The 27,552-nt window shown below is 43.6% G+C and overlaps 1 protein-coding gene across 14 annotated transcripts in view; it reads left to right on the top strand.

Moving 5' to 3' along the window:
- Window positions 1-27,552, top strand: part of LOC140661773 (uncharacterized) — a 140,631-nt gene that overhangs the window by 69,590 nt on the left and 43,489 nt on the right. Inside the window, exons 11-14 of one of the 14 annotated variants that reach the window (XR_012045873.1) lie at window positions 11,618-11,695; window positions 22,904-23,186; window positions 24,223-24,272; window positions 25,126-25,777. Coding sequence is in view for 5 of the 14 variants with exons in the window: in XM_072884420.1 (XP_072740521.1) it covers window positions 11,618-11,695; window positions 12,381-12,498 (196 nt within the window). In the remaining 9 variants the exon portion in view is untranslated. The other 13 variants (XR_012045874.1, XR_012045872.1, XM_072884423.1 and 10 more) reach the window with 13 other exon arrangements.

Below are 27,552 nucleotides of genomic sequence, written 5' to 3' on the forward strand. Positions count from 1 at the left end.
GGAGAATATGGCAGTGTTACAATTATGGACCTTTTGCAATGAGTGAAGGAACAACTCGAGCTGTAGATTAAAAGAGGAGGAAGCAAAAGGAAGGTGGCTCGCCCTGAACAGTTCCTTTAATTGCCAGTTCTGTTCCTCTCAGCTTGGGCAATGAACGGACAAAAGTGTCCTATTTTCCTTGTTTTCCATTACTGTTCCATTCTCAGTTTTCATTCAGTTAAGCCTGTGAATAGTCGGAAAGATAGCAACTGTTTTTCAGAGAACATTTCCACTGGAATGTAAAATGAAAAAGAAACAATCCACCTCCCAGAAAATTGTTTGTCCTACGATAATGAAATGTAAACTTTGATCTTGTTTTTGTCCCTTTACGTCTGTAACATAAAGTGAACTCCTAGAAATATCACGGTGAGAGAATTAATGAAAACGAGATGGTACGCTTTACTTAAGCACGCATCCCTGTTCTCCCTTATGGACAATGGGTGCAGATAGTATTGCGCTTTTCTCAGCATGGTGATTGCTTGGTAGATAGTGTCCTAATGTACAAGAATATGTAGTGAAATGGATTCCAAATTTACTGTGACTTATTAAGGATGAAGACCAAAAATAGGCACTGATGCTTATATACGTAATGAAGAAAACTGCAAGCATCCGAGGAATGATGAGGTCTTGGAATGGTTTCCAATGAAAAGACAGCTAGCGTGCTCGTTTGCCTTATGTACATTTGTGTATCTGTGCCGCCTTTCTTCCCAACAACTTCTGAGACTATTTTCTAATCCCAATCAGATTTGATAGAGGAGCAGTGACTTCCGAGACTATTCTGCTCCAGCAAGCTTTACAGAAATCACAGAAATCACAGCCATATATCCAGCAGTCAGGAAGAAGGTTGAAAAGACAAAGAGAAGGTAAAAGAGAGTCATATGTGCTGAGGTGTCCAAACTATAAAATGGAGAGCAGTTTGTAGCATACGCCAGTTTACCTGGATTAACTGGATTGAATAAAGTAATGAGAACAGTTCAAACAGATTCCCACTGGCTAGTAACCAGCGTGTCCCTGAAGACTTTGTACTCCAGTTGCTAGAGCATGCTAAAACCCATACCATCATGACTTCACTGCTATTTTTATGTGCTCTGCCTAGATTAAGCTAGAATTTAGCAAACAATGGTCCTATATTTTGCTGTGTAGGCATACTGCTAGCCACTATTTGTAATATAGATGCATTCCTGAAAGATAGGTGACAGGTCATATTTTGGCTTGATCTTTTTATTTTCAACTTAATTCTCATTTAAAACACACACAAAATATAACTGGTCCATCTGGAAGCGCTAGGTCATTAGGGAAATTATTTTGAAAAATTCATGTTGTGGTCCTGCACCAGCATTAGTTTGCTGGTGCCACAGTTGTAAACTGCATACTAAGGGAAGCCTTTAAGCCTCTTGTAGTGTACCCCTGAAATTATCTGTCAAGAATAAGTACTAAAGTGTTGTATTCAGAAATATTTTTTTCTGGTTTGCTGGGCAGCAAGAAAATACTTGCAATAGTGCACCATTGCAAATTTTCTTTTGCTTCTGTGTTTTCACATGGCTATGATCATAGAAATCATAGAATCATTAAGGTTGGAAAAGACCTCTGAGATCATCTGGTCCAACCGTCAAATGATACTTGTGAAGGATGGCAGCCTAACAGTCCTGAAGAAGGAGGAACTCTGCTTATCCACAGTATTGGTACGTGATTGCTTGCGACCCCATAAGCGTCTTCTGACCATTTTCTTGTGCTGCCTCACAGCTCTCCTTGGAGAGGGCCAGCCTGTGACGGTGAGAAAGCTGAGGCAAGGGCTCTTTCCTGGGACCTGAATGCTGTTCCTTTGGAAAGGAGGCTGACACTCAAACTTCCACCGTTAGAGCGATTTGTTTTTTTCTTTTTTTTAAACAATGCCTTTCATCTGTTTCCACACCCAGCTGAAACTATGCTGCAACACTTGTGCTGCTAAATCAGATGCATTAAGTACAGTCAAATTTGTACATAGAAGTTTTGTAAGAACTGGGATGAAATAGAATGGAATGCCAGAATGACTCATTGTTTAATGAATAAGGCCCTAAGTGTTCTATTGATGCCATTTATAAATCTGTATAAAATGTATAGAATTCATGTCATAACTGGAATTCCAAGCACAGCAACCTTGTGAGCTAAATTATGATGATGATAGGGTACTGCACAAATTAATACGAATTCTAACACGCTTCTGCTTGAAAGCTGCTCAGACAGTTAAAAATAAGACAATTTCATTACACAGATTCAAAGCCCAGACCTCAGAAATGCTGCTACTCTCTCCTTTTGAAATTCTAAATGACTGAAGAAGGAAGTCCTTTTTGTGTGTCTTAGAGTCAAAAAGTATAACCTGTAAGGGAAAAAGATGTCCTTTCAATTAGATGTAGGTATTGATTACAATGCACAGTGTAACTGGAAAATAAAAGAATTAGCTGGTATAGACCAGCTCAAGATTTGGAACTCTTCTGTTGGAAATGGACAGTCTGAGGCCAGAGCAGAGATCTGAACACACATCTCTCTTTGACTAACTTTTTCCTTCTCATTCTTACTTTTCCCTTTTCATAGCTTGGTGGCTTAGATACGAAACCAGGTGAAGTTCAACATTTCCAGCGTGAGTTTCTGAGATAAGTTCTATATCCATTCAGACTTCAGTCAGAGACAAACTCGTATATGTGTGGTGTTGGGCTACCGGGATTTAACCTTGCGATAAAAGCTTCCAGTCTAAACTGGAACAGAAAGGAAATCTGACGTTTGGAAATTTCCCATGGCAGAGGAAGATCCAAAATGTTTTATCTGGGGAAAAAAAACCCCTTCTCTTTTGTTTTTTCTTTCTTTTTTAAACAAGACAAAACTTCTAGTTGCCCTGACTCCACTGACGCTCCAGGCAGTCCCACTTTGCATATATTTAGATTTATATATTCAAAATATAAAATGTATTCTCCCTGAGCAAATATTTTTTTACATGTAATAGGGTGAAATTAGCCTCTTTGTGCAATGTCATGGCCCTGTTTCTTGGTTAAATAAGTTCAAGAATCAGGTTTCTGGGGCAGATATGGAAAGAGATTGAAATTCTGCATTCCGTGTTATATGCAGTGGCTCCTCCTTACCACCACCTCTCCCTGCTTCCTTCTCAAATTTGTAGAAGACAACTTCCTCTCCAGTTAGGAGATCCAAGATTGTCTGAGGTGTATTGTAAATGAAATACCACTGGCTAGAAATATTCCAAGCAATTATTTTCTTAAAAGCAGGAGGGAGTCACTTACCTATGGGGAAAAAGCTGTCAGCCCGCAGGTGGGAGCCTTACCAGCGGCTGCAGGGTGCCTGCTGGAGCCGCTCCCTGGCTCCTGCCAGCCACCTCTCCAGGTACAACCACTTTTTTAAGAAAAAAGCCCACCACACTCAAGACCCCTTCTAAAGGTACTGTTTAAGAGCAGTGTAGATACTGCTAACATACAGTCCTTGACATCTGTTTTCCGTCTACGTTCTTGTAGGTTCCCGCGTTCAGGTAGCCAAACTACTGTGTCATGCCACAGAGGAGCAAATGTTGTGGTGCAGGGTTCTCCCTTGCCCCTCTTGGGTCATTGAGGATAAGTCCGCTTCAAGCGTGAGTCACCCTCCTGCCACTTTTCCTTCCACCCTTTGCCAAGGTCTGATGACAAGACTGTGATTTCTCTAAGCTTGTCTTTGTTACAGGTGTGACACACAGCTCATAGGGTTTCATTATGGCTTTCATAATGTATTAATGAAATGTCAGGATCAAGTCATTTATAATTAACAGTGATGTGTAAATGTCATGTCTAACAATTGTAGTGTAAGAATATTTTTGTGAATGGGTCATTTTTTACACACGCAATTGCCGATGTCCAAAAAAGCCATAACCAGTCAGGCAAATGGTCGGTAAAGACAGATTTTTTTTTTCTTTTGTTTTCTCCTCATTGAATTCTTGATAAGCAACTAGACCTTGTTGCCTGTTGTTCCTAGATCCAGTACAGATATAAAGCTCAAGCCATGAATGGAAGCTTTCATGAACTTTTTAGGGCTTGATCCTATTATAAATGTGGAGTGGATAAACCCCTGCATAATACTGATGTGAAATTCCTATGAGCAGTGTCTGTATTTTTGGGACCAAAGACAGTAAGGCATATGGCATAGGAGCTGTACTACCAAATCTGAGGAGGAGAGGAAGAGTGGCTCAAAAAGGTGCCAGCAAAAATGGTCCCAAGGATGGAGATATCTGAAATTGATATACTGAAACCATTCACAGTAGAAAGGAAAAACAAATTGATGCTATAATGAAAAGAAAAGAAAGAATGAGGAGGTAGAGTGAGACATTCTCATAGTTTCACAAAGTGAATACAAGGAGACATGCAGTGAAATTAAATGGTGACAAATTGAAAATGTTTTAAAAAGCAATTCTTTTCCACCAGTATTTAATTAAAAAAATGAACCTAATTGCTTTTAGAAGTTAATGGGAAGTTTGCAAGTCTAGAACAGATTAGATACTTATGTTTTTAATAACCATACATAGAATTATGGTAATTCATTGTAATAGCTTTAGAACTGAGTTTAGACTTAATGTTTCAAGGTTTAGGATGAAGTGTAGCAATTCAAGACCAGGGGACAACCAGTGGGAAGGACAGCTCTGGGTTGTCCAAAGCCGCTAATACTTGTCACTATTGGAGACGGTATGTTAGAGAAGTCTGGATTCTGACCCAGTCTATATCTGTCTCCTGCAAAGGATTAAGCACATAGTTTGCCACTGACAGATAAAAGCGAAGGGTTGATAGATGTTTGGCCTTCACTTGGGCTCGCATATTGAATAACTGCAATACAACAGTGTTAGTAATAATTATCCAAGGGCATGGTCCCCCTCCGGTTCCTTACAGTTACCATGTGCAATGGGAAAGGATTGCATGACCACTGTCCAGAAATGAAAGCAGAGGAAGGTGAATGACTTCTCCAAGGCCAGGCAGCATATCATTGGAAGGGCTGTGTACAAGGTCAGTTGGATTGCAGATCTGCATCTAAACATATGTTGTGACCTTTTCCTTCCTCATTAAGTATGTTTCTTGGAACCCTGGTATTACCAGAAGTAATAAAAGTTTCAGAAACAGTGAGGAGGGTTACACCTGGTGCTGCTTTCACACCCACTTTTCAGTATGAGGCTAGAGCTGCTCTTGCCCATGCGAGAGCGTGTCATACAGATATGCTCAGGCTATGACGGCTGCTGTGGGATGTGATGAGCTCCGGTTGGTGCTGCACTAGCAACAGCCCTGCTGCCCGGGGGCCTGAGCTGGCACTTCCAAATGGTGCTGGCTGGAGATCTGTGGTTGCAGCAGCGCAGGTTGGTGCTAGATTTGGGGTCGCTGCAGTCAGTCCCCTGAAGAGTGTAGGCAGACCCTTTGTATTCCTCAGCTTAAGTGAGATTTAAGGAATTGTTGTAAACAGCAGGTCAAACTCATTCCCGGCTTAATGCCGCTGATGTGGGTTTCTTTTAAAGTTTGTTTTTCTTGTGTTTGAAGTGGCCTCTCATCTCTTCTGACAAGGGATAGCAGTTGTGGCATCAGAGAGTGGTTTGCAATAGTGGTGTTTGCAGTCTGTCAGATGCCACAGCTTCCCCTTGGCCTTCCATTTCCTTTCATAAACGAGGTGGTTAGATTTGGAGAGCAGGATTTTAAAAAAAGAATGAGGAAGAGAAGGAAAAACTGGAAGGAAATAGAAAGGGAAGAAGGCAAGACACGATTGCTCTCTGCTACAGATCTTGTGGTTTGAGCTGATTTTGGAAATTGCCCTTTTGAATAGCTTTTGAAATGTGAAAGGAGAACTTATTTTATAAGGGCCCTAAGATATTTCCGTCATGTGTTTCCCTTCATTTGTATGTGAGAATAGTTATTGAATGAGAAGTTAAACAGTGTAGGTCTTAGTGGAAAAAATAAAATCAGTGTCCGCTACTTACTATGTTAGTACTGATGTAGTTAGACTGCTGAATCATGTCTGTTTGTAGGGTTCTAGGATAGAAGTCACTGGTCAGCAATCTGTAACCATGGTGCTGTAAGAAATCCACACAGGCCCTATGCTGGTGGCTGCATTTCATGAAGTGACTACTCGGGACTTTGCATCAGAATTAAAGAACTGTAGTCTCTTCCTTCTTCAATAAGAGGAGATATCCATACTCTGCTGGTGGAATCGCTAGCGCGAGGGGTCCTATGATGCTCTGTTTTGTTTATATTCCAACAGAGGGGCAATTTGGAATTGCAAAATACATATCCACAATCTCATTACATGGTGCATACAGCCTCTCAGGACGTATGCACACCAGCTCGCTGCTGCGTATTTTAGAAGAAGAGGTGGGGATCTCGTAAGATATTCTGTCTTGGTGCTCTCTAACATTTTTAATATATATATTTGTATATATGTTTGTCACGTGCCTGTGAAGTAGCAAATTGCAAACCAACAGTGACTAATGAGTTGAAGAGCCAGCAAAGGTTACCTGGAGCAAAGAGAAGTGTGCGATAACTTTTTAGACTAATAGGATGCGAGGTGAAAGCCGAAAGTCTGTGTGCAGTGAGTCAGTCCTGCACCAGAACGGAGTCAAGAGGTTCTGAGGGGCACCTAGGAATGGTCCAGTGGAGCCAGGAGTGCCGGAATGTGGGGTGCTCAGTGGGGCAGTTCTGTCAGCTCTCAGTAACAAGGAACTCTCAATCCATATTGAAGTCAAGGGTTAAACGTTTAATCCATAAATTAGCGCTAGGAATTAAGAAAGACTACTTGACATCTGAAATCACAGGGAGGCTTTTTCTGTGTAATAAAAAAGCCTCTTCAAATTATTTAAAGCATGCTTCTCTTGCATTTTAAAACCAGGGGAAGCTGTGCAAGTGCGATGGGCCAGTTTTTGCTCTTGGTTTGTAATAACTTAGTTCATGCAAATGACAGCAGGATTTTTCTCTTTCCTGCCATGGCTTTAAAAGGAGTTAGATCCTAGTTTAATTTGCAAAGAAAATGCTTCCAGTTGCCATCTCCGTGAATCCTACTCTGAATCTCGGTTATAGAATCATGTCATTTGGTCATCTGGAAGTCTGTAAGTTAGCTTACAGACAAGCTCTAGGCAATGGGACTCGAGCATATCTTTAACAGCATTGCTCAAGCAGTGCCTTGAGACCCATAGGGACGGTGAATTCTGATGTAACTGTGCACATTTTTGTTTGCTTCTTGTATGACACAGGCCTGAAGCCTCAACGGTAATTTGCTAGAGTAACAAAGAGGACAAAATGAATCTCTCCTTTGCCTGGGTATCTGAGGGAGCTTTAAAAACTCCAAACAGGACAGAATTCACTTGGAAGTTCAAAGTTTGTAAAGCAGCTCCCTTACTCGTTGCGAAGCCCTTGTGCCTCACGCCACATTGCATTACATATTAACGCAGGCTTTGCATTATATATTAACGCAGATTTGTCCTCAGATACCCTGCTGTGGAGAAGGACATTTTAAAATCTTTAATAGGGCATTAGAGCAATTTGCCTGTGATTTAGTTTTAAGTGGGCAAGGAGAGTGGTGACAAACGAAGCCGGGAGGCCCTAAAATTCTTTGAATATTCCATGTTTTCCTGGAACTGTTGGGAAAAGGCTGCCAGAAAGGTCTTGGCAGGTTTTCTAGGTGGCTGGCCAAGTCTGAAGCAAATGGGGATAGTTAATAGGCTAATGCAGCTCTGGTTCCAAGTCCATACATATATAACATACGTTTTTATTTAAGAAATCCCACCGCATGGAGGAGCAAATGTAGTGCTAATATATCTTCCTGAAAGAAAATAGCAAGGGAAAAAACACTGTCATCTTGTAACGATAAAATAAGGGATCTTTTGCCCTTACTTTTTAGGGACTTGAATTGTCAGTTGAAGAGAAGACGTAGGAAATGAAATCAGTAGACAGGCAGTGGCTTTCCCGTGAGGGCCCCATATTAATCAGGAGTGGCTTATGTAGCAATAGTTTGCGTCTAAGAAAAAAGGCAGAAATTCTTCACAGAATGGATTTCCATTGCTAGATTGACTTTTTGTTGTTACCATGCAAGTAATTAAACATGGCAGTTAAGCAGGAAAGTGATCAAATAATGAGTCGGGGCCTGCTGCTGCAGTTGGTTCCATGTGAACAGCCTGTTCTAGCATGAAGCGTGAGGCCACCTGTGTGGGTCAAATCGTAAGAATTAAGTGCTGCTACTGAATCATCCCAGGTATAGGCTGGTTTGGGAGGGATTTCTCTGTGCACCAGGGTCAGAATCGTGGTTCTCTGCAGTCACAGGCACCCAGGGAATAGCCGTTTACTGTCGTGACTGGCAGGAGTTGTTCCTGGGAAACATGAGTTCAGATTTCTCTTAGACATCAGGTGAATTAGCTTTGTAATTTTAAAATTGTCTCCACTGCGAGGGATTCTTGTTCATATTCAGCTCATGGGGCCTGTCTTGTTTTATTGTTAATGGGGCGAAGACTGTGCACCAGCCTCTACCATTATAGTGGAACAATTTATTTTTTTTTTATTAAGCCGTTGGTGCAGACCCTGAAATTCTGCTACAGACTCCCTATGGGATCTTGGATGAGTCACTTATTTTTCTTTGTTTTTATTCACTGTCTATAAAATAGAGGTCCTTGTTCCTCATAAGGAGTATTGTAAAGACAGAAGAACTGATCATACGTGAATTGTTCAGAGGCAGTCATGTTGCATGTCATATCGGAATTGCAAGTGAGCATACTGTGTATCTCTGTGAAGAAGTGTTTCATGTGGACTACCTCCATGCTGGCATATACATTCATTAGCTGTACAGAGTTAAAATTGACAATATTTATAATCTAATACTACTTTTATACAAACAAAATCAACTTGAAAATGTTATTAGTACACTTTAAAAATACCAATTAAAGACTGTCATTTATTATCGTAATAAGTAATCTGTTATTCAGATTGTTCTGTTTGGTTTCTTCATTTTGTATCTCATAAAAACGTTACACTGTCTTTTTGCAGTATAAAAAACAACTAAATTTAAGTTTAGAGTGTACTAGAGCCTGCACTGCAACGTTAAGTGATGCAGAAGTACGGACTGGCACCAGGAGTGGGGAGACTGGCTGCTGCGCTTGCGTCCCGCTGCTATTTCTGGCACGCAGAGACTGAGCGGTGTCTGATGGGCCAAACGTAAGTCCTCAGAGGTTGCCGCGTCTTCCTCGCATTCTGACATTCATTCTGGCTGTCACATGCCTCTTGATATGCGGCTTTCTAATTTTTAATACGCTCCCAACACCAGTGAAGCAACTGAAAACAAGTTACTGTGTATTAAGACCTGTGTGTCTGGTTTCACAAGAGGTAAGGGCGACCAGACTTGCGTTCAGACTTTCCCCTGTGTTAAAGTGCCCAAGCCTGTTATTTCTTTGACAGCAATATCTAAATGGCTTGGCATCATGTAGATACCCTGTGAGAAGAGACTCCCTGTCCCCAGGAGCTTGCAGTCTAAATAGATAAGGCAGGCAGAAGAGGAAACACAAAGAGATGGAGAGACTTGCCCAAGCCACTTAGCACGTCAGGCGACAGGACTGGGAACAGGAACAGGTCTTTTGAATTCTCGCCACTGTCATCACCGCTGATTTGGGATTCCTCCGGCTGGTTCTGTGCCAGCTTCTGCCCGGTCCCTGTGCAGGCATCGGTGGCTTGGGCCCACCAACCAGCTGTAGAAAGTATTTTGGTGTCCTACCTTTTGGTTTAATTCTTAAGCAGTGGCTGAGACAAGTATTTTTTTCTGGAGAGAAATACGCCCTCGTGGTGTTTAATTTTTTTTTTTTCAAATTGTGTCAACTGCAGGCTGTAGCTGGAGTACTAGAAAACCTGAAAAACATTTCTTTGCTTGTCTTATCTTTTCAATAATTCCACCCTCTCTTTAAAAAGAAAGTCAGTGCTGGTGAAAAGGGCTAAGAGTCGGACAGAAGGTCTGGGGGATATTTAAGGATGACTGTGCTTTGAGGTTCTTCAGGTCCCCATAATCTCTCAAGGCTCTTTACAAACATTAATTAAGGCTCAGAGTCACAACTTCTTTCTTATGTGCAATAGTTATGTTACCTGTTTGTGTTGTTTTTATGTAGGGGAGAATTGGAAATAGATTGCGGGACTGAGGGTCCACAGTGAATTCACGGAGGAGATGGGAATACATCTGTGGACTGCAGGCAGCAGGCTCTGCCCTCCAATCACTGAATTACCGTCGCTCTTTTACAGAGCAACCCTAGCACTCCTTGCCTATTGAAATGTAATTCATTCTAGCTCTGCTCTTAGTCTCGTGGATTTCTAATTTTAATTTAATTTTCTACTTTTCTTGCCGGGTCAGATTCCCAAAATGTCCCTAAACTTTTATGCGTGTTTCTGAAGTTGAATCTAGGTTCAGCAGTTTAGATTCTAACTGAACAGCCTCAACATGGATTATTTTTACTGGCTTTTTCAGGAAAAAAAAAAGAAAGAGTTGTTTGAGGGGCACCATCTTTTTCACGCAATGATTCTATTGCAATTTCAAATAAATTTTAAAAAAGCATTAAATGTTGACCAGACAGAAAGTTTTTGTAGCAACCTGGAGGTTAACTTATTAATATAGCTCCATCGCTTAGTAACTGAAATATTTCCAAATTTGTTAGACTTTCAGTATGAAGCTTCAGATCCTAAGAAATTATGTCACCAGCTCAAAACAGGTTAGATTTATCTGAAATTTTAGTGAGGTTCTTGGAGCTTTTGTCATGTTTTAAGTGAATCAAGTCTTATTTTAAAATTTTGGTGGACCTGAAACCATGTGAAATATGAGGGTTTTCAGGTGCTTTATGTGATATGGAAATGGCAAATCATGCAAGAGTAGATGTAATACTTTTTTGCGTGACTTCATCCACATAAATTCGAGTTTCACCTTGAGTTTCAGAGTTCGGTTAAATCCGGTATGTATAGGAGAACTCACGGATAAGGGCAGATTGTTAACTCCCCATAGACAAAACGCACATAACTCTAGGTACTGCGTTCCCACTTCTCATACTCCTTCTCTGATATCGGGTGAATTCATCTCTGTAACCTTTCTTTTCAAATCCCTCTGTTACAACCACTGACCTTCTGTTGAACTCTTCCCATTTCCCTAAACTTGGTTTTCAATAAGGGCACGGAATGGTGCAGAATTCCAGGGCCTTTCAGCAGGCCCTGTCCACCAGGAGGTGAACAGCACTGCCTCGTTTTGCTTTTTGCTTGCTTTACTCACCTTGGGGTAGAATTGTTTTATGGCTTTCTCACCTTATTATTCTAATTGTTCTCCAATATCCAGGGATTGATAGAGTTGGAGCTCAAAGATCTTTGAGAAACCTGTTAGCAGAATTGGGGGATGGAGAGAAAATACAACCACCCCTTTTTAAGCTGTGTTGCTGTCAGGATGGTGCTTGGGTGAGGTGATTTGCTAATATATGCCTTCTTGGGTTTGGAGGTGAAAGTCAGTGGGTGAGTTGGGTTAAAAGGAATTGTTGGTGATGAAAGGGAATTCACGTGATCTTCAACCACACTCTGTCCTCTCTGTTAACTAACAGGGTATCAAATGAGGATAACAAAAGTGATCTGGATGTAGCAGCTTTCTTCCAAGGACTTCAAAGCACTCCAAGGACATGGTAAGCTTTGTCGTGATGGTTCTGTGTTATGGGGAAGCAAGGCAGGAAGAGGTGAAATGATTTTTATCACTGACTTGATGTGGAATTGGACAATGGTATACAAAACAGTGAGGTTCAAATTAGTAGCTTTTGGTTGTCAAACTCCTCACTTGATAGAGTGCTGTTCTGGTAATGCCCAAATCATGACACCTTTGCCCAACTTTGCTTTCCATGGCTGTGCCCCACATCCAATCCCAAAAAGGAATTTGTACCTTTCCTCACATCATTAGAATTCTTTGTTTCTATTAGTAAATATTTTTTTTTCTCCACTAAGAACATTTTATTGATTTGTAAACTATTCTCATATATTATCGTATATGCTGCCCATATAGCTGAGATAGAACTGTTATTTTAAAGGTATTTCCTAAATAATCTCTGTATAGTTTTGTCTAGGGTGAAGTTATTGACTTGTCTCAAAAAGGCCTTAAGGTTTTATAGTTAATGCTCAAGTTCCTAAAGCACCCTCTATGGCTGAGCATCCCTTCTCTTATGTGTCTTCTCCTTTGAATCACTAATTCTAAATGGCCTCAGAAAAAATAGTAGTTTGTCTTTACTCTGCTTTCTGCTATAACTGTGCACCTACCGAGGTCTCCTCTTCCTTTGAACCTGTGTCCATGATTAAATTAATTTTCTTTCTGTTTTCCAGCTTCTCTCTGCAAACTTCCTCTCACTCCATTTCTGCAAGAACTTTTCCTGCAAACCAGGTTCCTAAGAGGATTAGTGAAGGGGATACCAATTTATTTATACCCATCTCGTCATGGTAGCAGCCAAACTAAGTTGCTGGATTGTTAAATGGCACATAGCACATGAAAGAAGCTTCAGTCTTCTGGTGCAGTTCAGAGTGGATAAGTGTCTACCTCACAGCTGCTCTGAACTAGTCCCCAATTCTGGCGTTTGGTGTTTTTTTCCCTCTTAACTGTTCACATTAGTAATATGAACAGGCACGCTCAGGACTAAATGGACTGCAGAGACTTGGCCCCTTTTTAAATATGAGAACAATTTGCAGGCCTCTTTCAGTTGCACTTATTTCACTCAAAAAACCCCCCCCAAAACAACCCACAAAAAACCCCCAACAAACCCCAAACCAGAACAAAAAAGAAATATGAGGAGTTGCGGAAACCCCTCAAACTTTCTCTGTTTAAATTTCAAATTCCTGGTGGTCACAGTGCCAGCTGATGCTGCCATTTGTGTTTTCTTCTGTAGTGCCTGACTTGAATGATCCCAGAGCAGCAAGCTAAGTTAAATACATGACTATGATCAAAAGAGAATGATGCCTCTCTTATTTTGTGCCAGCCTGGAGGCCCTTAGGTTTTGGAATTCGAGTCTTTGAAAAACAAGGTTACTGGACTCTAGTAAATGAAGTGTCCGGATGTTAGTGATGATTCATAAAAGCAATTAAAAAAGGAAAGTGCTTTTCCGTTGAGCGTAATGTCTTGGTTGAAGATGTCCTTAAGTGTGTGTGTAATGCTGCAAATAGTGGCCAGCGGATAGTGACCGCTGTGTTTAAGATTATGCATCTGTTTCCAGCATAACACTTCTTTTCACATGGTTCTGATAATCAAAAACATTTTTTTGGTAGTTGAATCTTTCTTATTTAGTTTCTATTTCAAAATAGTTCCCATCTCTTCCTTCTGCTTAAATTTGTGAAAAAAATCTACTGAGGATGCAATATTTTCCATGGGAGGAATGTAGATTTTGCAACGTAAATACTGGAGACGGCAGATAATTGAAATTCATCAAATATGATTATTTTTTTTCCCCCCAGTGCTACTCTCTTGCATTTTGGCCCTGACCTTCCACAAACACAAAACGCCTCATTTGTACAGCTTTCAAAGCAATTTTCAATAAGCAAGACTGAACTCGGTTAAAACATAATTAGGGTTATTGTCGTATACAAAGATCCATCAGCCCGGCCACATTACCTAAGCAAGAGGTAGACCCTGAGGCACGCTCCACAAGCTTCTTCCTACATGGCTTTTTAAGTAGTCTCAACCAACCTGTTAGCTATTAGTGATGGCTATTAGGCTCTGCCGCCGCTGTTCTAGAGCAGACGCTGCCACTCTTACTACCTTCTCTAGGTGGATGCCTCTCGCTTCTCTTGGGGCCTGTGCGTATCCCAGAGTTGAGGCTTCAATTTGCTTTGCCCTCACACACTGTCCTTGGTTAGACCACGCATATATGCTAAGGGAAGCAAAATAGTTTACTGATTTATCATGGATCATTAGATGGAGTAACTATTCTTAAAACATCGCCAGTATAGATACAATAATTAGAGATGTGCTTTTGTTAACATTGCCAGCCTCTACCCTCTTGTACAGTACCCTTGGGTACTAAATAATTACCCACTTTGTGTGGTTATCTAGCTCACTAATTACCCACAAAAATTGGGGTCAGGTGTTAACTGCTTGAAATAAGTATCCTCCAAAGACTTGGTTAAATTGTATAAAGAAATTATGTGTTTGCAGCAAAACTTTAAAAAAAAAATCAAACATTTTTTTGGAAGGAAGGTAACGGAATGCGAAAAAGACAATGGATGTAAATTGTTCCGTGTGATGGCAAAATCTTGCACACTGCTGTGATGGTGAGGGAATCTGTAAGGGGAGTGAAAGGATGGTTGGCAGATAGTGTCTCTCTAATCCAGTCTACTTTTCCCAAAGATTAGATCCTTCACTACACAGGGTTTGATTCTTCCCCTATCTAGGCTGATGTCAATCAGGATTATGTCGGTATAAATAAGAAAATTTGTATCCATGGATTCCCGGACTGACTTCACTGAATAATCCCACCTCTTCTATCACCCAGGGACTTCTGCATTGCACCCAATAATTAAATTATGTATTGTATACTTATTTCCATATGCTTATTTGAGTTGTTTCAAACTCTGTATGCATGCAGAATTTCATTCTAAGGCTGCTGCTCATAAAATGTAGCTTGCTTTGAGCAATAATTTAATTCCTGTGTTCAGGGAGTTACCCCAGTGAGTCAAAGATTTCTAGATAGCCCCACCCTCCCCAACTTCCCGAACACTTACACTGCAGTCACTTTCCCTTTGCCAGACCCACACAAGATGTCTAACTAGCCAAAATCCCACGAGGCAGCTTCTCCTGCCTCCCCCATTTTAGCCCCAGAAATTAGGAAATAAAGCCACAGAAGCCCTAACGCCGAAGCCCCTGAAATACCCGGCGTGCGTAACAGAGGGATATCTAGTAGACGGTCTTCCTAACCTGGTTTCTTGCATGGGTGCTCTCTGCCTTCAATACAAAGGAAACAGATTTCAGTGGGAGCTGAGAAGGTGCTTCTAAAAATCCCACTATGCGCCCATCAGGACCTTTGGGTACCCAGATACCTTTAAGTCCTGAGCACCTGTGCAGTGCCCCGCGTAACAAAGACACTGCCTTCTTTCCCTGTTTCTGTATTTTGCATTAGGTGCTTCCTCTCCTTTATAGCGAGTAGCAACTTCTGTTCCCACAAGCACCTTTTGAAGCCTGGGCAGAGTCAGGTATTAGGCATTAACAGCCCCAGCCCCATTGCTGGGGCAAACGCGGGGTCTCAGGTAAGGCCCCACATGGCTAGGTGTGTGCTCCGTCGTCGGGGGCATACCTGCGCTCCGCATTGTGTAGCGCATCTCTGGAAAATGCGGGGATCAGCCTCATAAAGCACAATGCAGATTTAGTCGTCATCTTTGTCTCTTCCCCCCCGCTCCGCTCCCCGCTGATGTTAACTGTCTGTATTATTATTTATTGTTATCAAGGGATTTGGTTTGATCAATGAAGTGTATATGCGTCTGACGGACATTCGGAGAGGAAATGCTTGGAGAATGAGTAACATGTCTGCAGTGGAGGGTGTGTGTGAGGGAGAGCGAGGGAGCATCGGTACTAGAAACATTGACTGATGAGTTCATTTTAAAATCCAAGGGCATATAGCTGGTAAATTAGCACATATTGCAAATATAGTCTGGTGTGAGAGGCAGCAGTGCTGCCATTGAGCGGGGGGGCGGGGGGGGGGGGTCGAGGAGAGGAGATTGTCAGCTCTAAAGTCATCACGGGCATGAGCCAGGCAGTCTGCCTGCCTCAATGCAGACGCGGGGCGTGCGATTTCCACGGGCGGCTGCGGGCTGCAGCGTGGCGGAGGGGGGGAGCGGGGGGAAACCGAGATAGCAGCGGCGGATTTTATTGTTTTAAAATCCAGATCCAGCCAGAGAGATGCGAGGCGAAGGGCTGCAGTCCCACCACTTCCCCCCGCCTTCCCCCTCGGCCCCCTGCACCCCCTTGGGAAGGCGGCGTGGGGCGGGAGCGGGTGCCCGGCTGCCCGGGAGGGTCCCGGGGCTGCCCGCCGGGGCCGGGGCCGGGGCCGGGGCCGGGGCAGCCGCGCCGGGGATGCGCCGGCGGCCGCGGCGACGGGCTTCTCCCGGGAGTTGAAGAGCTGGTCGGGGAGGGGGGGCTGGGGCTGGGGCTGGTGTGTGTGTGCGGGGCTGGCGGCGGCGGCGGGGGGAGCCGAGTCCTTATTCTGTTAAAGATTTAAGTAGGCATGCAAGGAATCTCTAGGATAGTTGGCAAAGGGCGAGGGTGGGGAGGGGGGGAAGGATCCAAAAGAGTCTGTAACCAGACACTGAAGCTTTCCAGGAGTGAGAGTGTGTGAGAGAGACGGAGACAGAGCGAGAGGAAGAGAGGGGGCAGTGTGGTCTAGTACATTTTCATCTGGTCGTTGATTTGAGCCTGATGCTTGCTGTCCCTCAACAGCCTCCCTTGCCTGTATTTTTTCTTTCCCCCGCTCCTCTCCTTTCCCTTCTACTTCATCGAAGCCTAGGGGAGCCAGTAAAGATTAAATGTGCTTTCTAAAAGGCAGCCACTTCATGCAGCTATGTCTACTCCCCCCCCAGCTACCCCCCCACTCCCCCTTTTTGAAATAAAAAAAAAAAGAGAGGGGGAGACAGAGAGGGGGAGAAGGAAGGAGGAGGAAGAGGAGGACTATAGTTTAATGATGTCGGGACTGGCTGATCCAGAAGGAGGAAAAAAAAAAAAAAGATTTGAGATCCTGGACGAGGAAGGACTTTGGTGAATGGGCTCAGACTCCTGAGGTGAGAAAAGGACGGAGTGACTGATGATGATTCCGTAATGGTGCCTGTTACCGCTGCCCCCGGCCGTGCGGTGGCGGGGAGCGCCGGGGCGCGGAGCCGGGCTGGCCCGTCGTGCGGGGCCGGGGCCGGGGCCGGGGCCGGGGCCGGGGGGGACCTGCTTGCGGCAGCGCCGGGCGAGGAGCGGCGGATATTTTGCATTTTTAAACTCGGGCCCTGCGGTACGTTTCGGCTTCTCCCCGCTTATGCCGCTGGGCCTCAAGCGGTTCCAGAGATGGGTGGAGGGTGCAGATCCATATTATTTATTTGGGGGTGGGGGGAGAAGGAGGAAGGAAAGGGAGGGAGGGAGGGAAGGGGAGAAGAGCGGAGAAGGAGGTGGCAAGCTGGGGACGAAATCCTGCTCTCGGTTATGGCCGGCGTAAATTTCCATTGGCTGGGGTTGCACAAGGTGCTCGCAGCGGAGTCGGTGCAGGATGGAGTCCCTTTTGTGTGTGTGTGTGTGTGTACGTGTGCGTGTGTGTGCACGGTGCTCGGGGACCCTCCTCTCCCGGGGAAGCGGGTTTTTCTCCAGGTTTTCCTTTGAAAGCCCGGCCCGCGGCTGGCAGGGGAGGGTGGCCGGGGCTGCGCGGCGCTGCCCGCGCCCTCCCTCCCGCTGACAGTCTGGGGCTCGCTCTGGCATCAGGCTGGCCCTGGCTCCAGCCGCCCCCAGCTGATGCAGGAGCTGGGAGCGGGCCGCATGCAGACCCCCGGCCCCGTCTCTTTAATAATAATAATAATAATAATAATAACAGCAGCGGCAGCAGCAGCAGCAGCAGCGTTGGTGGGAGCGCGGAGGGAGGAGGGCGGCAGGCGAGGAGCTGCGGAGGAATTTGGTTCCTTTTCCTTTTCCCCCTTTTCTTTTCCTTGATATATTCCCTTTAAAAAAAAAAAAAAAAAAAAAGATGTTTTAAAAATGCAAGCGGCTTGCCCAGCTGCACACACCCACCCTCGCCTCCCTCCCCCGGCTTGCGCACACCGCACGCTCGCACTCGCTCGCTCGCCCGCGCTCGCTCGGGTGTCAAAACCCGCCGGGCACCCAGCCTGGTCCGGGCACTGCCCCTGCCCCAGCCCCTGCCCCAGCCCCAGCCCCTGCCCCAGCCGAGCCCGCCCGGGGGTCCCGCCCGCCCCCCCCGCCTCCCCACCGCCGGGCTTTTCCCCCCTGCTCTTGGCGCTGAAGATCGGAGCCTCCCCCGCTTCCAAATGGTGAGTTTCTACCTGATTTTCTCGCAACTCGGGGTTTTTCTCCATCCCTGCCGGCCGCGGGGCTGGCGGAGGGGGCGGGGAGGCAGCGCCTTTATGCTGCTGCATGCTTTGTGCCAGGCGGCTGGAGGGAGAGCCTGCATATTCCTGCTCTTATTTCTGCATTCCTTTTCGTTGAAACAATGAAAATAATTCCGTCACTGCCCCAAACTTCCCTGTCTTTCTTCCTCTTCGTTATTTAAATGCGGAGACTTTTCATGTGTTTGTCGCAAGCGACCTTGTGGGAAGCTGTAAGGAACCTGCCGCGCCTTGTCATTTTTGTATAAACGATTAAAAATGGAATGTATTCTCTCAACAGAGGGTCCTTAGAGAAGCTCTTTCCTTCCACCTGTGTGTCCTGTTTTGTAATCTTGAGCCATGAATTGAACTTGCCTGCTATTCTTTTCCTCTTTCTCCTTTTTATCTTTTATTTTTGATCCCCGTTTTTTGCAAGAAGTAGTTTGTTGCGCCCCTCTCAATCCCTGAGACCCTAACTTGTGATGTTTAGCTTTTAAATCCACGGGTTAGGCTCTTGGGAGCTGTGAGTTGTGCTTTGACATCTTTATTTTATTTTATAAATATATCCTATGTATCTGTATATGTGTGTGCGCGCGTGTGTATATATATAGACGTATACACACACGTACAATAGTGTTTAGTAGACCTTTTAAGGGAAAAAAAAGTGTATCTCTCCTCCTTAGGGTTGATCGGCTAATAGTAGGGCGGTGGTTATGGCCATTGACTGTAAAAATCCCATCTCAAATGAAAACTAGCGTTTGTACGACAGAGGGATTTTTTTTTTCTGTGTGTATATTCAAGAGATAATTTTACAGCTGATACAGATATGGGGGTGTATGTGTGTACACGTATAGCGATTATTATATATGCGTGTGTAGATAAGATATACACGATACGGATGCATGTAAATATAGCTATTGAGGTGTGTGTATAGATACACATATGGACGATGCGTGTGTATGAATATGTATGTAGGTAAATAGAACCCTAGATATGTATATATATTTACGTATGTAGGTATATTAATATACGTGCCTGTGTTTTCCTACGGAGAGAGAGGTTTGCCTTGCTGCAGGCCACTGCATATAGCATCTCTCTCTCTTCCCCCCCCTTCTTGAGAGCAACACAGAGTACCCTGAGAGCGTAACAGTAACAGCTCGGTACATTGGTGCTTGACCTCATCTGAAATCCCAGCATGCCTCATGCTTCCAAGTTTAAAACCGAACGATTAATCTTAGAAATGTGCTCTATGGACACACACACACACACATGCACACACACACAAAAAAAGAGGAGGGGAAAAAAAAAAAAAGTGAAAAAGCCAGGAGACGGGTTGGCTCTTACGGATGGTTAGGTGAAAAATAAACTGCAGAATAAAATGGTTGCATGTACCAATGGTTGGAAACTACGAAAAAGAAATTCTGAGCAAATGCTGAAGTTTTGTTTTAGTCCTTTTCTAGAACTTAAAACTTTCCTGCTTTTCCAGTCAAAATGATATGTAAATGACGAATCAGAAATGTTAAAAATGTTTCCTGCTGCTGTTTTTCTTTATTAGATTTTTATATTGCTGTAAAATTAATTATGGTTGGAACTGTATTTCTTATCTCTGTTCTGCAAGGCAATTTACAATGAAGTTACTGTACCTTGTTATGGCACCGAATTACTGTTTGATATTTGAATGCAAATGCTTTAACTTAAAACACAATGCACCAAAAATTAATTGATGGTGTAACATTTTGGTATTTCATAGCGTAGGATATGTTTGATGGTTCCCGTTGTTTAATAGTTATTGAACTGGAAAAGGTTGCTTGTTTGATTTTTTTTTTTTTGGGGGGGGGGGTTAGCTTCTTTTTCTTGACACTGTAATTTCATTGACTATTTTACCTCCACGAAAAAAACGCCGACAACGCCTTTCACTTCTGAATTTGTGTATTATTCCAAACGCCCTCTGATTTCAAAGGGAGAGACTTGTTCCGAGTTGAAATTTATTTTCCACGACCTGTTCGGCGTCCTAAACCCCGGTGCGATACGCTCGGACCCCACCACCTTTGTCCAGCCGTTACCTCCACCTCGGAGACCGGCGGAAAGGAGCTGCTTCCTCCTGAAGCCGCTTTTAATCGCCCTCTCCCCCCGAGGAGGGCAGGGGCGAGCGCTTTTGTCTGCCGGGGGCTCGCTGCGCGCCCCTCGCACCTCTCCCTCTGCCGTCTCCCCCGCATCCCCCGCCGGCCGGCACCGCGCTGCGCCCTTCCCGGAGGCAGGCAGCGGGCTGCCCGGAGCCCCCGGCCGCCTCGGGGCTCCCCCGGCCGGCTCCCCCGCCCTGCCCGCGGGCGGCGGCACCGCCATTGTCTCCGCGGTGCGGAGCGGTGCGCGGCGGGGGGGGCGGGAGATGCGCGGGGCTGCGGCAAAACAATGGCCGGGGGGGGCCGCGGCGGCCGGGCCTGCGGCTGCGGGGGCAGGGCCCGCTCCCCCCGCCCCGCCGGGCGCGCAGCGCTCAGCTCCGGCGCAGCGGAGAACATAATTGGGAGCTGGTTCAATCACTACCAGTCTAGACTCGCCCAGACACATCAATTAGAGGGGCTGTCGTTTTAAAGGGATAGTGCGGCTGGAACCAGTCAGCGCCTTACCGGTACGCAGCGCGGCGAGCGAGTAAAAGAAAATAAAATCGCCAAGGACAGTTGGCAGGGATTAAAATAAGGAGGAAGACCAAAAGCGGGACTCCCCCCGCTCCTTTCCTAGCGGAAAAGGCGAGGTTCTTGCAAGAAGAAAAAGAGGGAATAGCAACTGAAATAGAGCGCATTTTCTCCCCCCCCAGCCTACCAGCACCAAGTCCCTAACTCGGAGCACAGGGCATGCAGGTTCAGCGGGGTTTCTCAGCCAGATTTGCGCGTGTGATCTGAAGAAATGTCAGCCTTATTGAAACTTAATTACATTAGAAATATCCCGTTGGAACAACGTCTTTGTAAGCAGACGAAAATCAGCCCAGAACTTCTCCTGCCACATTTTTACCTTCTGCAGACAAAAGAAGGGATATTGCGTTCTGGTTTTATTTTTGCTTTAGACATATAAGGCTTTCTTGTCTTAGCCTAACAGAGTTCCTTCAACGATAATTTCATCAGTCTCTAGTTGTACATTTTCACTGGAATAAAAGGAAGCTGTGGACAAAAAGCAGTTTTTTACCCTAAGAGGAAAATGGCAGAGAAAATAAATGTTGGGCATTAATTTAATTAACAAATAGAATACGTAAGTCAGGCTTAGTAAGGACTGAAGATCTTATTCAGCACTAAAAAAAAATACCAGACTTGGGACTAGTTTCAATTAAAAGTATGTCTAATATGCTATCGTGGCATTTAATATAACACATTCCCAAGTATTTGGTGCAATGCGTGATGCAAATAATTAAAAAGGGGAAAGATAAACAGAGCGAGGCATATTTTTTTGAATATTGCTTTTTAGAAAAATAACACAAATTTTGCAAAACGCTGGCATCTAGGAGTTTTGCCTGAGCAGCAGCTGTAGCATTTAGCTCTGTGACTTTGACCTCGTTGCAGCTTAGTTGGAAGTTGCTTTCCCAAGTTGAAAGGCATGGGGTTTGGTGGCAGTAAAAGGTAAAAAAGGTCTAAGGCATTCTGCAGCTTTCCATTGTTGCTCTTTTATTTCAAGGGTTTTAACAGTACCTAAAGTCACATAGTACTGCAGCTCAAAAAATGGAGAATACTTTTACTGTCCTTCTTTCCTGAATCATTTCCAAAGTACTTAAGGATTTATTGGGCCAGATAGGAAATTATAGTTGAGATACTATGTAGTGGCTAGTGCTGATTAGATGATTGATTAATTTCTAATCGATTTCTAATTCAAAACTTCATTCACGTGATAAATTATAAATATATTAAAATGCAGCTTACGTTGAAATCTGATTGCAGCCTCTTCACAGACAAAGTCATATCAACCCAGTCAAAATGCTAGCTGAAAATGGCATAACATGCCTCTTTTTTGTTGAATTTGTTAACTCTTTAATTTCTCTGTGATGAAGTCTTTGGCCATACTTCAATACTTTGAAGTGATGAAATGTTTATTCATAGTATGTTTGTGCACAACCCCAATAATAATAGAATACACTGTACTACCGAGAGTGTAAGGTAACTGTTAGTCTGCATCTGTAACAATTGTCAAATGATTTTGACTATTTTAATGGCCACTTTCCTTTTGTGCTGCCCTCATTTTGTTCATTTCTCTGTGAGTAAGGTGGAATGCAGGCGTACAGTTAAGAAGTTCAAAACGTGGGCTTACAAAAGGCACAAGTTTCCCAGTGCCACTGTGCAGCTCTGCACAAGGCCGGTGCTCGCGTTGCTTGGAAGAAGAGCCTCTCTGCCAACTGTGCCGCATTCTTGCTGCCCTGCCTTTTTCCCAGGGCTCAGAAGGAAAGAGCATCCCAGTTCTTCTTCACTCTTGGGAACACACACATTGTTTCAATAATCCAGGCAATAAATGCCAATTAGTAATGCTTAAGGACCCTACCAGTCGGAGTAATTATCATAATTTACCTCTTCCTTGTTAAAAACAGTCCTTGCTGACTTAAAATTTTTTGAAGCAAGTTTCTTTCCTTTTCCCCGGGAAAGCATTCCTTGTTGCGTTAGCAATAAGTATATGGGTCTGCTGTAGCACTGAAACACGTTTCGTGTATTGCATAGGGAGCTGGAGCTAGAGACAAACACGTGTAAAGATTTTCCCACACATAAAAATTTATTTTAAAACTGATATTTTTCCTTTGCCATCCCTCTCTGCTCCCCCCCCTTCTCCAGCACCACCAAAAACCACTTACAGAGGGAGAACAAAGGAAATCGCTAACTATAAAGGCATCATTAAGTATGAACAGCAACAGCAAGATAGAGTGTGTGATATGACAACATATTTTATTGCAGAAAAGTAGAGATAATTAAATAATTCAGTGGTATTCTTAGCTAATTAGCACAAAGATCTTTCAGAAGCCATCAAGAAAATGGATCTCATCAAATCTAATAATATGCTACATTTCCTAAAGATCCTATATTTTCCAGTGTTGCTACTGCTTCACCACCTGATACGGTAACACAAAATGTTACAAATAGTTGCACAGTTAATTGGGCTGTTTCTCAAGATAATGTTTTCTGCGTAAGGTGATTAGGTATTTAGAGGAAGTGAATATGTACAGCTGGAATTTTCAATATGAGTCAATAACAGAGAAAAAGATCATAGCTTCAGAAAAGCCAGATCTATTATAAGGGATCCATTAAAAAGATTAAATTATCAGCTAGGAGCCATTCTTGGGTTGATTGTGATGGGGCTGACTCATTTTGATTTGGCGTTGGTGAATGAATGCTGGAGTCCGAGATCTTTTTATAGAGTTAATTGGGGACCTCGATTGCCTGTTCTCAGCTTTTCTCGACATTGAGAAATGCGTGGCAGAGGCTAGGAGAGGTCTGGGACCTCTGGTTTAATGTGGGCTCTAATTTCAAGGCCAAAGCATTGTCTCATTTGCCAGTGGTACAAACTGGGAAGAGCTCCATTCTCATCAGTGGAGTTGCTTTAGGTCTTCAGTAGGACGACTACAACTATCACGCCACGCAAACACTTTTTCCTCTAGACGCGTGAGTTTTTTAGCTGGAACCAGTGACTGTAGGTGTTCGTGAGCGCAACCCAGGTTGGCAATCTACAGATCCTATACAGGGGAACAGGCTGCATGGACAAGTACCTGCAGGGCATTGATACCGCTGCTGGAAAACTCTGTTAGGCATGTTCTCAGTAATTAGGTGCATCGAATATTACTCAGAATATCTCATGGTATTATTCAGAATATCTCCTTTGATCTAAATGTATCTACAAGTTCATGTGATGCATTTACAAACTGTAATTTACTGCCTCTATATTTGATATACTCAAGGTTGCTTTTTCCTCTGCCAAACAAAGGAATGTCTGAAAATTTGACTTTGCCAGTCAGTTAAACATCTCCTGTTTTAAGTAAAATGTCAGCATGCAGCTCACCCTTTAAGTAAGGGAAGGGGATGTGCATCAGTCTTTTAGATACAGCACTAGTTCTTACTTTTACTCTGGGCCCAAACTGAACTTTACTCCTGTGTTACAGTTATGGTGCATATTGACTCCATGGACTACCCAGACAAGTAATGCTGTGGGGTAAGATGCTATGGTTTGTAATTATTTGTTATGCATGTAAGGTAGAACTTGTAGGCTCACCCTGAAATTGCCCAGTGCCCAATAGAGCAGTGTCCCTAGTACAGGGAAAGAGACTTTTCCCAGCTCAAAAGAGATGGAGACTGATTTATACAAAGTAGATGGAGGGAATATGAGGGGAAAAGGCACCAAGAAGTGTTTTGTCCAAGGAAGCACAGTACATCATTAGCAAAGCAATAATTCATGTCTCCTGGTTTACAGGGCTGCTGTACTTAATAGCATACGTTCTTCCTCTGTGGAACTTTCCAGGTTGTGAATAAGGTTACTGATATGCCAGGGGACCCTCTCGTGTACCCCCAGATGTAATTATGAAAGAATATGTTACTTCTGTGAGCAAGGCATGCATTTTTTCTCTTTTGTTTTTGTGTCATTCACCCAATGCTCTGGCAACTGTATGTGATATATGAGGGCATTACAACCAATTGAAAAAAAGATATTTTTCAAGATGAAAGATGAGTCTCTGATTTACATGGTAGTCAAAGTAACTGTGGAAGGCTGAGACTACTGCAATTGTTTTTATTTAACAGCTCTTCCCACACTGTAGTCAATGAATCTCTAATCTCCTAGACTGAAATGTCTGACACTTGTAGAATCATTTATTTGCTGGCCCTTGTATCTGTGATCGACTGTGTCGTGCTCACAGAGCTCCACCTACAGCAGTGTCTTTAACAGTGGGCTGATGGTACACTGGATATAAATTATATGTTCTTTAAGGAGCAGGGGGGGGGGGGGCATAAAAGGATGAACATTGCCTTTGCTTTGCAATATGTGCTTCTCATGCTATCCTTTACGTAAGGGGTAGTGTCCAGCAGCAACTGTTGAAGGATGGCTTGGGCTTCTGAGAAACAAGGAATAGATTAGCTCTGGCAGAATTTATTTCTTGCTGCTGACTGTCAGACCGTGGCTACTCATGTCAAACAGCCAACACGCTGACCGAAACTTGGTGCTATTTGCTGCTGTATACCTTTGGAAGATGGGACAGAAGGGGTGCCCTTTGGTGTCCTATATGGCAAAGAGGAGGATAAGCTAAGTCAGCTCCTGAGAGAAGTCTCCAAACAGCTCCCTCTGGCCACTACAAGAAGCTGAATGGATGGCTTCTGTTCCCTGGAAGCTGTGGCTGATGATCACAGGCCATTATATACTTCTCACTTGACTGCCCTTCTGCTAACTCCACTTTTAAGATGAATTATGCAAGAAATGCTGTGAAGCATCAGACATTCGGGAGCTGAGGACTGGGAAGAGTCCTCTCTCAGTGTATGAACTCATTTCTGGATAAAGTCTGAGACTCACCTGGATTCCAGCTTCTCCGGAAAGGACAAAAAGTGGAAAGGATCAAAAAATAATCGGTGGACTTTGATTTTCCTGTGCATGAGTGCTTGTATCATGTTTGAACTTGCAAAGAATATACTTGGTTATTCACAAGGAATCCAGTAAATGGTGGATCTGTAAATCAGTTACTTAAAGTGTGTTTGTCTCATTTGATCACCCCTTTCTCCCCTTTCCCCCAGGGTATGCCCTTGCTTTTAGAGCACTTAGTTCCCCTCGAGGAGAGGAGTGGTTGGGGCTGGGTTCTTCCTGGGGCTGGGATGGGGGGAGAAGACCTTCTTGGGAAGAGGGTTGGTGGGCTCACGGAGCACCTCACACACAGATTGATCAAAATTTGCCTTCAAATCTTTTGTTTAGTTGTGTTTTCACTTCACGAATATCTGGCAGGGTAAGGTGATTTAAAAGATGTGTTGCATCTCACTGTTGAGGGCCAAAATACACTAAAAACTCATGAAATCTGTATTTCTCTCTCCTACGTTTCATATGTAATTCAGAAATAACAGGGCAGCTTTGGCATAATTCCTGTTCTCCTTCATCCCCCTTTGATCTTTTTCATGTGACCTAATATCCCATGGGTAGTTTTGGGGTATAATGTGGATTTTGAAAGACGGTGAAACATAATTGAAGGAGGAGGGAAGCCCTGGTTTTGAATTAGTGCTATTCTGCTTGCTGCCTTTATGTCAGCATTCGGTTCCTTTTGGAATATATGAATAGAAGAATTAAAAATAGCGATCAAAACCCAGTAAAAACATGACATTTTGGTACAATTGCCAAAAGTATTCAATAAGAACCTAAAGTCCCCATATTCTTCAGGCAGCCAAATGCTTCTTTTTCTTACAACCATGGCATACAAACTGGCATTGCGAAGGCAAATAAAATTGCTCCAGTTTTTTTCCTCACTCCCTCTTTTAGGAAGAACTTTCCCCAAATTCCAGCCCCCAAAAACACAAGCCTCTATCTATTGTGCTTGCATGGAGGACTCTATATTAGAGCATGTGTAGTTGGGGTGAATTCACTGGGAGCTGGAGCTAGGCAAAAGGAGACTCCAGTGGCAGAACCAAAGCTTAAATTAATATTTCTCCTGAGGGATCTGTCCAAGTCCATACATGAAACTGCAGTGGGGGAGGTGTGTTTCCACATTTATCTTTTCAGTTGAGATATAAAACCCAAGGTCTCCTCTGTTGTTCAGGGACAGATGTCCAGGGAGAAGTTATGTTCCTTTGGCACATGCTGTGTGAAACCTTTCCTTCTTTTTTTCCCCCCTCTTTTAAAGAAAAAAAAAAATATCCTATTTTGGTTTCAATACCCAAAAAGAGACAACAATGTTGTTGGAACTGTCTCCTCACCTCAGAAATAAAAAGACAAAATATTCTGGGATGTGTTTGATCCTCTCCAGGTTGGAATGTAGTATCTGTCTGTTGGAAAACAACACAGGGCTTAATGTTATAAAACATATGGAGCCATATATGAGTGTGTTTTGTTCACATACGATCGTACCTCATTATTTAGTAATGCATCACTTCTACAGCAAGTTCCATCTGTGGATCTCAAGGCACTTTCTGCAGAGAGCTGAATTAACTCTCACAAGTCCTTTTGTGAGGTGGGTATGGAAATGTTCCTATTCCTTATTCACATGAGGGGAAACCACAGGCAGAGAATCAAGTCCCTTATTTTCAAGATTTTTAACCTCTGTGTCCTCCTTTCCACTCTTCCATTTTCCTGATAACATGGTGTAGGACTATTCATTGTCAACCCAACTATCCAAAAAATATATCAAGCACAGCAGAATCAAATATAATCTGATTATATTTTTTTTTTCTGGGACAGGGGAGGGGAGACTGGCTTTCAATACAGAGGGTTTGCTTTTCAGAAGGCTGGGGATCTGTTATTCTACACA

The sequence above is a fragment of the Ciconia boyciana genome, chromosome 20 (assembly GCF_034638445.1).
Source record: "Ciconia boyciana chromosome 20, ASM3463844v1, whole genome shotgun sequence".
NCBI lineage: Eukaryota > Metazoa > Chordata > Aves > Ciconiiformes > Ciconiidae > Ciconia > Ciconia boyciana.